Below are 10,976 nucleotides of genomic sequence, written 5' to 3'. Positions count from 1 at the left end.
ACACACGGCGAGCAAAGTTGCTGGAAGCAAATCCCGGAAGCATTTCAGAGGTATTTCTACTCCTGATGATGTCATGGTTGAGGTGCTTTCTGTCGTGTGCCTCATCCAATAGGAGTTGAGAGTTTGATCCTTTAGTGAGCAAGGCTTCATGGGATTTGTAGTCTGTTTTGGACTCCCTTTGTCTGATTTTGGTGCGATTTTTATCAGTAAAATGTATGACTTGGTATGTGGGCCTGAGTTAGGTTTTACGACTGTGTTAGGCCTGCCTTTGTCCTCTATCTGAATACATGAGGCCCAACAAAACTTTGCCCCTGATTTCTGCTAAAACATTAATGACTCTTCCTGATTTATCTTTGATCTGTTTGAGAAATTTGAACAGTAGATGTTTACTTACCAGTGTAATGACCCCCCTGCTCTTACTTGAGCTTGCACTAAAGAAACATGTCCATCCCATATCTTCCAAAATTTTTCAACTTCCTGCTGGGAAAGGTGCATTTCTTGAAGAAAGACTATATAACATTTCTTACATTTAAGAAAAGAAATAATCTTCCTTCTTTTAATAGGTTGCCCCAACTCATTCACATTCTGTGTGGAGAGAGATAATCCCCTCATATTAACATTTGACATTTGATATAATAGAAAAAAATAAATCGTGTGTCAAAAACAAGATTATACAGACCACATTCCAACATTATTGCAACAATCAAACCCCGAACTCCCCCCCGAAAAAAGAAAAACATGCGCATTAACCCCGCGCCAAACAGCGTCAATCCCTCTAAACTCAAAAGGTCCATGTATGCATACAAGTGTCCCCGTGACAACTTTGCCATCGGATAGCTCAAGTCCCGTGCTTCTGCACAAATTTTGTAAGGCAAAAATTACATAACAGAAAATGCTTTGTAACAGACCCCAGCCAATAGGCAGAATAAACACAAAGAACATATGGATTCATTCACTGAACTGACTCGAAGGTGTGTTCCTCCACAAAACAAATTCCAGCTGATATAAAGCCGTTCAGTTTCCTCGGACAGACAGACAAGTGTTCAGTGAGCCAGTTGTTATGAGTTTGGCAGATGACGTAATCATTCTAATGTCCCTTAAAAATATTCCACAAAAACAAACTCCAGCCAACAGGAGGCATAAGCACAAAGAACGAACAGATTCATCCACAACTGTCCCGAAGGAGTGTTATTCAACAAAACAAGCTCCAGCCACTAGGCGGAACCAGCACAAAAAAATAAAAATCAGAGTAAGTACAGCGAGTTAATCCACTCTGGAGCTACATGAAAAACCCCAAATGGCTTACTCACCCATTGTTTTTATAAAAGACAGTGCTTGCTTGGGGCACGTAAATACCCTGCGACCATCCTTCGTTTCTATTCTCAGTCTGGCCGGAAAGTGATATCCTCCAAGTCAGCATCAACCTTCGTCAGCATCACCGAGATGTTGGACAGTTGACGCTGAATTTCTTTTCCCGATGTGCCATCCAAATTGAGTCCCCGGTCCGCAGGTCCGCCAGAGGTTTCAGCTAGAGTACGTAAGTGTCTTTAAATGTCTCCAGAGTCTGAGGATTTTGACTTCTTTGCCATGTTTACCTCAAAAAGCAAATATGTAATTGGGTGTATCAAATCTCACCGAATTAAACATGAAAATAATTAAAAAACTAGCAAAGTGCGCAGAGACAGTCGCTCACACATCTGCTTCTCACATGGCATCACGTGACCTCGAACGCTCAACATCCTTATATTTAAACAGTAAAGTTTAACAGTTTAACTAAAGCCTTCATCACCCAAAAAACAAGGGACAGTGCATCTGTGTGCACTTCCACATTTAATTCAGGATGGACTTCAAAGACTTTTAGTTTTTGTATGAATCTTACAGTTCATACAAAATCATTTAGTTTAAAAATTGGCCACCAACATTTACTTAGTTTACTGATTTAACCCATGACTTGTACTACACCTAAAAAACTAATATTGGCATGCTATTCATGCTGTTTAGCCAGAGGGGAACTGGCTCCCACAGTGAGCCTTGTTTCCCCCAATGTTAATGTTCTCCATTAACCAACATCTTATGGAGTTTTGTGTTCCTTGCCACTGTCACTTTTGGCTTGCTCACTGGGGGTCTAAATACAAATATTATTTACTTGTATTTTTAAGGTGTAATCTATAATCACGTTTTTATCAGACCGCACAATGATGACTCTAAGACATTACATACATTACAGCTTAATTTTCTGTCATAGCATAATTTTCTGTAAAGTTGCTTTGAAACTATGTGTGTTGTGAAAAGCACTATACAAATAAATATGACTTGATAAACACTTGTTACATCTCTCTGATGCTCTAACATGTGCAGGTATTTACTTTGCTTTGTGGATCAGTCCATTTTAATAATATAAGTAGGCCTATGTTCCGATTTATGTAATATAAATAATATATAAATAATATATTTAAAATATCATCCTATTAACTGTCTTTAATAGCCTATACATATGATTATTTATTTTCCATAAACATCATAACTGATTTAGCAGCAAGTTCCCGTTTCAGGATTCATTCTTTTAATTTTCAGTGCATTTTGTCAACTTTAATCTAGTGAGAACTGACTTGAACTCACAAACCCTTTAGCTGACCCAAAAATGTATATTCTGTCATAACTTACTTACCTAATGTTTAGCGAACCCATATTACTTTCTTTCATGGACCCCAAAAGGAGATGTTCGGCAAAATGTTAGTCTCAGTCACCATCACTTTCATTGTATGGGAAAAAGATAAATTAAAGCGAATGGTGACTGGGACTAACATTCTGCCTAACATCTCCTTTTGTATTCCAATTTTTCTCATCTATGGTCTTAGAACAACATGAGGTTTGGTGGTCAGAATGACAGAATTAAAATGTTTGGGTGTACTATTCCTTTAAATAACTGTTTAAGTATTTGTTTAAGGTATTTGCCAAGAACAACAAGAACAAGTCGTTACACTATTGCATCACGTTTTCCTGTGAAAAGAATCACTAATTGAGAATATTGATGTGAATATGGATTCTGAATAAATTACATTTACACCACAATGGGATTTTTTCCCCCTTTTTCTCTCCGGACAAATAATGTTTTTACTCCAACAAATGAATGACCAAATTAATATATTTCAAGGGATTACAGGATTACAGGTGTCATGTGTATTGTGTTGATTCATGTCTTTTATTTTGAAATTCTAGTTCCTGGTTCATGTCATGTGTTCCTGTTTCCCTTGTCATGTGATTTCTGTTTTCCCTCCATGTTCTTGTTTCATGTTTTCATTGGGTTATTGTTTAATTATCTTGTTATCAGTTCTGTTTGTTCATTGGTTTATGTTCCCCCATGTCCATGTATTTAAGCCTCATGTTTTCCATTGTGTAGTTGTCTAGTACTGAATGTGAATGTTTACAGTCATGTTTACAGTCAAGTCATGTTTACAGTCAAGTCATGTTTACGTTTAGTTCACGTTTGTAGTCAGGGTTTTGGGATTCCACATCTGTAAATAAATTGCACTTGGGTTCTTCATCTTCACGTCTTCGTCATTGCCATCATTGTCAGCAGTTCCAGCATACGTTACAGAATACTAGACCCAACCATGAACCCAGCAGTTTTACTTCTGCGCCTACGTCAGGGGAATCGTCCCCTGGAGGACTATGTTGAGGACTTCTGCAATCTAGCCAGCCAGGTGGACTTTAATGAGGTTGCCCTCAAAGACTGTTTTAGATTTGGACTGAATGAGTCCATTTCTTTTTTGATGCCTGGCGGTCGCAGTTCCCTCAGCCTGGCTCAATATATCGACCTCGCCCTACGGTTCATTGGTTCTCCGTTCACTGTGGGGGAGGCGGATGCCAAGCCAGAGTTCCACGTCATGGCCGCCGCCGTGCCAGAGGTCCACGTCATGGCCGCCGCCGTGCCAGAGGTCCACGACATGGCCGCCGCCGAGCCAGAGTGCCACGTCACAGCAACGCCTCAGCCTGTTCCATGCCACGTCACAGCAACGCCTCAGCCTGCTCCATGCCACGTCACAGCAACGCCTCAGCCTGCTCCATGCCATGTCACAGCCACACCTGAGCAGTGAGACTTGGAGATGGTTCCCACCCTTATACCCACCCTTAGTTCTCCTGAGCAGGCAAGGGGAACTTTCGGCCCTCCGATCCCGCCTGGACCCTCTGAGCCCTGGACTTCGCCTTGGCCTGTCGGTCCCTCGACATTGCCTCAGCTCGGCGTTCCCTCGGCTCCACTATGGTCCTTCAGCCTGTCAGCTGTGCCGGGGTCCCTCGTCCCTCCGGCTCCTCCTTGGTCTGTCGGTCACCTGGCTCTGCTTTGGCTCTCCGATCCTCTGGCTGCGCCTCGTCCCTCCGATCTGTCAGCTTCACCGAGGACCTCCTTCCCTATGGCTCCACCTTGGTCCTCAGTCCCACCGGCTCCACCTCAGTCTTCCGATCCCTCAGCTCTGCCTTGCTCCTCCGAGCCTCCAGCACCGCCTTGGTCCTCCCTGCCATCGGCTCCACCCTGGCCCTTCGAGTCTTCGGCTACTCTCCGGGCACCACGTTCCATGGCTCTGCCCCTCGAGCCTCTTATGGCTCCACCTTCCATGGCTCCGCCCATCGAGCCTCTCATGGCTTCACCCCCCACGGACTTTGCCCTGGTCCCATGCCCCTCGCCCTTTCTTGCCACGCCACGCCCCACGCCTCAAGACACCCCCCCTCTCCCCGCATCTCTCTAAAGAACTTTGAATTTATGTCATGTTTTACGTGTTTTGTTTGTCATGTTAGGTCAAGTCATGTTATAGTCAAGTTCATGTTTACGTTTAGTTCACGTTTGTAGTCAGGGTTTTGGGATTCCACATCTGTAAATAAACTGCACTTAGGTTCTTCATCTTCACGTCTTCGTCATTGCCATCATTGTCAGCAGTTCCGGCATACGTTACAACAGGTTTAGTGGGGGCTCAACCCCCCCAGTTTAGCATGAGATGAAGTGATCTATTTTGTGTTTTGCTGCAATTTTCACTGCATTATTATTTGTCTGTGCTGTATTAACGTTTTGCACTACATTATTTTTCAATGCACTGTCTGTAATTTTTTTCCTTGCACCATGTGTATTCTTTATTATTATCATGTGAAGTATCATTTTTGGAAATAATGCATGGGGATTCCTAGAAATCTTGCAGAGAAAAATCAAACAACAGAAGCATTTGCACTGCTAGCACATGCGCACATTGATCAAAAGTATTTGACAAATATTTTGATAGTGTTTGTGAAACTTATTCACATTTTGAGGTCATGAAGTTTTTTAATTACTTTATCAACACTTATTTGAGAAAACTCTTTAATCACACCTCTTTCCTCTTTATGACTAAGTGAAAACATTAGGGATTTGCTTTAATTTATTCAACGTAATATTATGAGCCTTTGCAGCTGCGAATCTAGATTAGATAAATGTTAAATATTTTCACAACATTAGTGTTTAAGCTTGATCATTTTAAATTGTTCTTTTAACAACACTTGGAAGCTGTGATGTTTAATATCAGGCTTTTTTTATATCAGGAGACTGGCAACAAGGCATTTGTATACATTGTAATTCAGATCCAAGGTTTATTTTTAACAATGCAATTGTACAAAACAATTGCATACAAAAAAGTTGTTTCTAACATTTGGAATGTTATATCTACAATAGTATATTACATAAGAAATTGATTTGATCATATTCATGTTAAAAAACAAAAAAACACAATTGAATTAAAAATCATGGATTCTAATCATTAAAACAGTCCACCAGAGACGATCCTTGTTGAAATATTTTAAAAGTCAGAATGCGTTTAACTGACAATTTAAACCAGGGGTAGAACAAACCATAGATCAGAGGATTCAGACCAGAGTTTGCATACAAAATCCATAATAGAATAGTTGTGGTAGAAGCCATTTCTGCATTTTCTGATAGAGACAAAATAAAGTATGGAATCCAACAAATCAGATAAACTGTCACAATGAGTCCTAATGTCATAGCAGCCTTGCTCTCAGATTTTCTTCTCACGGAGCCTTCTGTTACATGTTTTCCTCCCTTCACCAGAGAGTTTATAATTTTGACTTGCATTTGTGCTACATAGAATATCCTCAAATATAAAGTTATAATCAAAGTACATGGAAACAGTAAGGAAAAGAACAGATCAGTGACTCTCCAGGCAAAACTAATCACAAAAGTGCACTCTCCATAACACACATCTGTTCTGTGCGAGTCAAAATGTCTGCTGCTGGTCACAAGAGCAGCATTGTAAGCTGAAGAGCAAAACCAGCAGAGACAGATGCATGCCAAAGTTTTAGTTGTAGTTATTTTCTGTGGGTACAGTAAAGGTTGACACACAGCCATGTAACGATCAACAGCAATTAAAACTAAATTACTAAGAGATGTTGAAACTAGAAGCCCAATGAATATTGAATACAGTCCACAGAAATTGTCTCCGAAGTACCAACATGTCTCAATCAGCTTGATAGCCTCCAAGGGCATAACGATAAGTCCAACAAGCAGGTCGGCCACAGCCAGAGAGAGAATGAGCAGGTTTGTTGGAGAGTGGAGCTTCTTGAAGTGAGAGATGGAGATGATCACCAGCAGATTCAGAAACACAGTCCATGCAGACAGCAATGATACAAACATGTACATGAAATTGTATTCATAAGTGGAGCGTTCTCTCTTGATGCATGATGAGTTAATTGTAAGAAAGCAGTACTGAGTCTCATGATCCTCTGTCTCATTGGCCATGAACAAGTCTCCTCCGGTCAGGAGTCTTTTCTGCTCTTTTTCTTGTGCTACACTTTATACATCATCTGGATCAGATTGGTCAATCCATCTACCACCCACTTTGATGCTGTATAATGATGTCATTATTATTATTATAATTTTTTTGCATTTAAATGCAAATTTTTTTTTTCCTGTGGATAAAGCGAGATCCTTACATTGCATGTTGAGAGTAAAAGTTGTCCAAAAACAAGACCCACGTGACCCATTTAACTTTGATTAATGTCTCTTTTAAAACCCTTTCTGTTCTCTACAGTCAGCTGTTGATTAAAAACAACAAAAAATAAACATTTAATTAAAATCATACATGGCACAGATGAGATAAAGCCGCTCTCATTAACATGTGCTTTTCTACAGATGCTTTTTACAGAAATGCCACGTTGTTAAAGAGACAATATTGGTTTTAGCTCGTTCAACAAATCAATGTAAATACTTGTAAATAGTGCACGTAAATTATGCAATTAAACAATAATCATACAACAAAAAAATAATATATTAAATATATCTTATTTATTGATTGAATACATGTATTTGCTCATTTTTAAAAAGACAAAATGTGACCAATATGATGAAAAACTAATTAAATATAATTAGTAAAATTAATATTTTCATAATGTACCCTGTATAATTAACAAATCAAGTCATTTTTATTTGTATAACTCTTTTCACAACACACATCATTTCAAAGCATGTTTACAGGAAATCATGCATAAAAAAATAGAAAAAAAAATGAAACTGTAATATCTATAATGTCTTACAGTGATCATTGTGTAGTTTGATTAAATATAATTGTAAAATGTGAATATAAATTAAATAATTAAATAATAATTGTATTTAAAACACCTGTGAGAAGCTGAAGGCGACTGTGGCAAGGAACACAAAACTGTTGTTGGTTAATGGAGAAAAATAACCTTGGGAGAAACCAGGCTCACTGTGGGGGCCAGTTCCCCTCTGGCTAACAACATGAATATAATGCCAATATTAGTTATTTGTGTGCAGTGCAAGTCATGGTTTAAAATTTGTAAATTAAGTAAATGTTAAGGTCCAGTGTTTTAAAAATAAAAATAAAATATTTTTTATGAACTTTAAGATTAATGACTAATGTCTTTGAAGTCCATCCTGGATTAACTGCAGAAGTTTACATAGATGCAATTGTCCTTTGTTAGTTGGCCGATGAAGGCTTTTGTTGGCAATTAAATTATAGTCTATGTATTCCATTTCAAGAGTGAAGTCCATCAATAGACAAAGGTGATGCAGGCAGAGATAAATGATGAGGTGTATTGCAGTTCAACCTGCAGGTCATTTTGGTGAGGTTCGGTGGGGTCCATCCTAAGTCCAAGGTTCAGGCAGTGGCATATGAAGTATCCGATGTATTACAGTTGGAGTTGGCATCATTTCATCCTCTGAAGTCAAAAAACTGAAGTGATATCTGGCTAGCACCGGCTGTAGTTTGTCGTCATAGCTCAGCGATATGTAGCAGTGGAGTCCGACACCAAGCAGGAACGGAGCTGGATCTGGCAGGCTCTGGTAACCTCGGGATATGAATCCCAAGGTTGAGACATGGAAACAAATAGAATAATATTAGCGTAGATGCCATTCAATTTTATACAGAGTTATAAATCATGATGGATGTTTCTGGTTCTGACAGACCTAACTAAAGCAGCCTAATTGTGAGTTGAAGGATAAATTAGGTGTATGCCTGGCTAAATAGATGAGTCTTAAGTCTAGACTTAAACTGAGTGAGTGTGTCTGCATCCCGAACAGTGTTAGGGAGAATATTCTATAGTTTAGGAGCCAAGTATGAAAAGAATCTCCTTTTGTGGATTTTGATATTCTTGGAATTATTAACAAGCCAGAATTTTGTGATCGTAATGAACGTGACAGAATATAGCATGTCAGAAGGTCACTTAAGTACTGTGGAGCTAGACCATTCAAAGCTTTGTATGTAGTTAACAGAATTTTTAAATTAATATGAATTTTAACAAGTAGCCAATGTAACGACGATAAAATTGGGCTAATATGATCATATTTCTTAGTTCTAGTCAGCACTCTGGCAGCTGCATTTTGAACCAATTGAAGTTTATTTATTGAACTTGCTGGACATCCTCCCAGTAATACATTACAATAATCTAGTCTTGAGGTCATGTGTCTCAACAGAGAGCATGTGTCATAATTAGGCAGTATTTCTCAGGTGGAAGAATGCTGCTCTACAATCATTGGAAATTTGATTTTTAAAGTACAGATTGGTATCAAATATAACACCTAAGTTCTTTGCTGAAGAATACGACAAAACAGTACATCCATCGAGAGTCAAATTATATTTTAGCAGCTTATATTTAGAGGTTTTTGGTCCAATCATTAGTACCTCTATTTTGTCAGAATTGAGTAGAAGGAAATTCTTGCCATCCAATCTTTGATTTCACTGATAAACTCTGCTAATTTGGAGAATTATGAATTTTCATTGGGTTTAGAAGAAATATAACGTTGGGTATTGTCGGCATAACAGTGGAAACTTATTCCATGATTCCTGATAATATCTCCCAGGGGAAGCATGTAAAAGGAGAAAAGCAGAGATCCTAAATCTGATCCCTGTGGCACTCCATACTTAACTTTTGTTTGATTTGACAATTCCTCATTTACACATACAAAGTGGTAGCAGTCTGATAAATAGGACCTAAACCATGGTAATGCAAGTCCACTAATGCCAGCATAATTCTCCAGCCTATTCAAGAGAATGTTGTGATCTATTGTGGTGAAGGCAGCATTAAGATCTAAAAGTACTAAAAGAGAAACGCAGCCACGATCAGATGATAAGAGCATCAAAAAAAGTCATTTGTAACTCTGATAAGTGCAGTCTCAGTACTGTGATGGGGCCTAAATCCTGACTGAAATTGTTCATATATTCCATTTCTCTGCAGAAATGAAATTAGTTGGGAGGACACTACCTTTTCTAGTATACATAAACAAAAAAGTTGCTTATAAGCAAAATTATGAGACACTGTTTTCTGAGGTGATGTGACGGTTGATTGCATAGTTCTGATTTTATTTCTGATTATTTCATTTTTATCAATAAAGAAATTCATGAAGTCATTACTATTGTGCTGCGACGGAATGTCTGGTTCAGTCGATGCTTAATTCTTAACCAATTTAACCACAGTACTGAATAAACACCTAGAATTGTTGTGGTTATTTCCTGTGAGTTTACTAAAATGTGCTGACCTGGCAGCTTTTAGTGCCTGTCTGTAGCTACAGACACTATCATTCCATTCACCATGAAATACCTCTAGTTTTGTATTTTTCCACTTGCGCTCCATTTTCCAAGCTACTGTGTGATCATTGTACCATGGTGTGAGGCTTTTTTATTTAATTTTCTTTAATCGAAGGGGGGTAACACTATCAAGAGTGCTAGAGAAGACTGTACAGCATTAGTATAAATTTCTTTCATATTTAAGCAAAAAATACATTATAACGGAAATATACCCATCTGAATTGATATCGAATCGGAATCTAACCGAGAGCTTGTGAATCTGAATCGAATCGGGAAATCTGTATTAAAACCCAGCCCTAGCATACAGCCATATAACAATCAATGGCACTTTTAATTATATAGAGATGCTGAGAGGAGCAGTCCAGCGGTCACTAGAAAGAGTGAACAAACAGTATCTCCAAATTAACAATGCTTCTCAATCAGTTTGATTGCCTATATGGTTTTTAAAAATAAGTCCAACAAGCAGGTCGGCCACAGCCAGAGAAAGAATAATTGTATTGAAGTGAGAAATGGAAATGATCCCAAGCAGGTTTAGAAACACAATACAGCAATGGAAAGATCACATACATGATACTGAATTCATGTTTTGAGTATATTTTTCTTGATGTATGATAAGTTAATGGCAAGAAAGTAGTATTGAGTCTCATGATCCTCTGTCTCATAGGCCATGAGTAAGTATCCTGTTAGAAGTTTGTTTTTCACTTCATCTTATCCTTATCATTTATACATGTAGTGGAGTGGCCAATCCATTTACTTCCAACTCTCGAAAAAACTCTCTACCAATTTGTTAAGGATGTTCATGCTGTTAAAGGTGCACTCAGTAATTTTTCCTCATTGAAAATGTTTAACTCCTAAAGACATGAATTGTAATTTTGCAGTATATGTAGGAAAACATGA

The 10,976-nt window shown here is 38.5% G+C and overlaps 1 protein-coding gene across 1 annotated transcript; it reads right to left on the bottom strand.

Annotated features, from left to right (window-relative positions):
• Nucleotides 1-5,773: 5,773 nt before the first annotated feature.
• Nucleotides 5,774-10,747, bottom strand: LOC127433577 (trace amine-associated receptor 13c-like). The gene is made up of 2 exons (XM_051685615.1): nt 10,724-10,747; nt 5,774-6,751 (listed from the first exon to the last, which is right to left on the bottom strand). The coding sequence occupies exons 1-2, from the start codon at nt 10,739-10,741 to the stop codon at nt 5,774-5,776; spliced, it is 996 nt and encodes a 331-aa protein (XP_051541575.1). The 5' UTR covers nt 10,742-10,747.
• Between the last annotated feature and the right edge of the window lie 229 nt (nt 10,748-10,976).

This window comes from Myxocyprinus asiaticus, chromosome 43, assembly GCF_019703515.2.
Source record: "Myxocyprinus asiaticus isolate MX2 ecotype Aquarium Trade chromosome 43, UBuf_Myxa_2, whole genome shotgun sequence".
Lineage (NCBI taxonomy): Eukaryota > Metazoa > Chordata > Actinopteri > Cypriniformes > Catostomidae > Myxocyprinus > Myxocyprinus asiaticus.
This window is presented reverse-complemented; position numbering and strand designations above follow the sequence as displayed.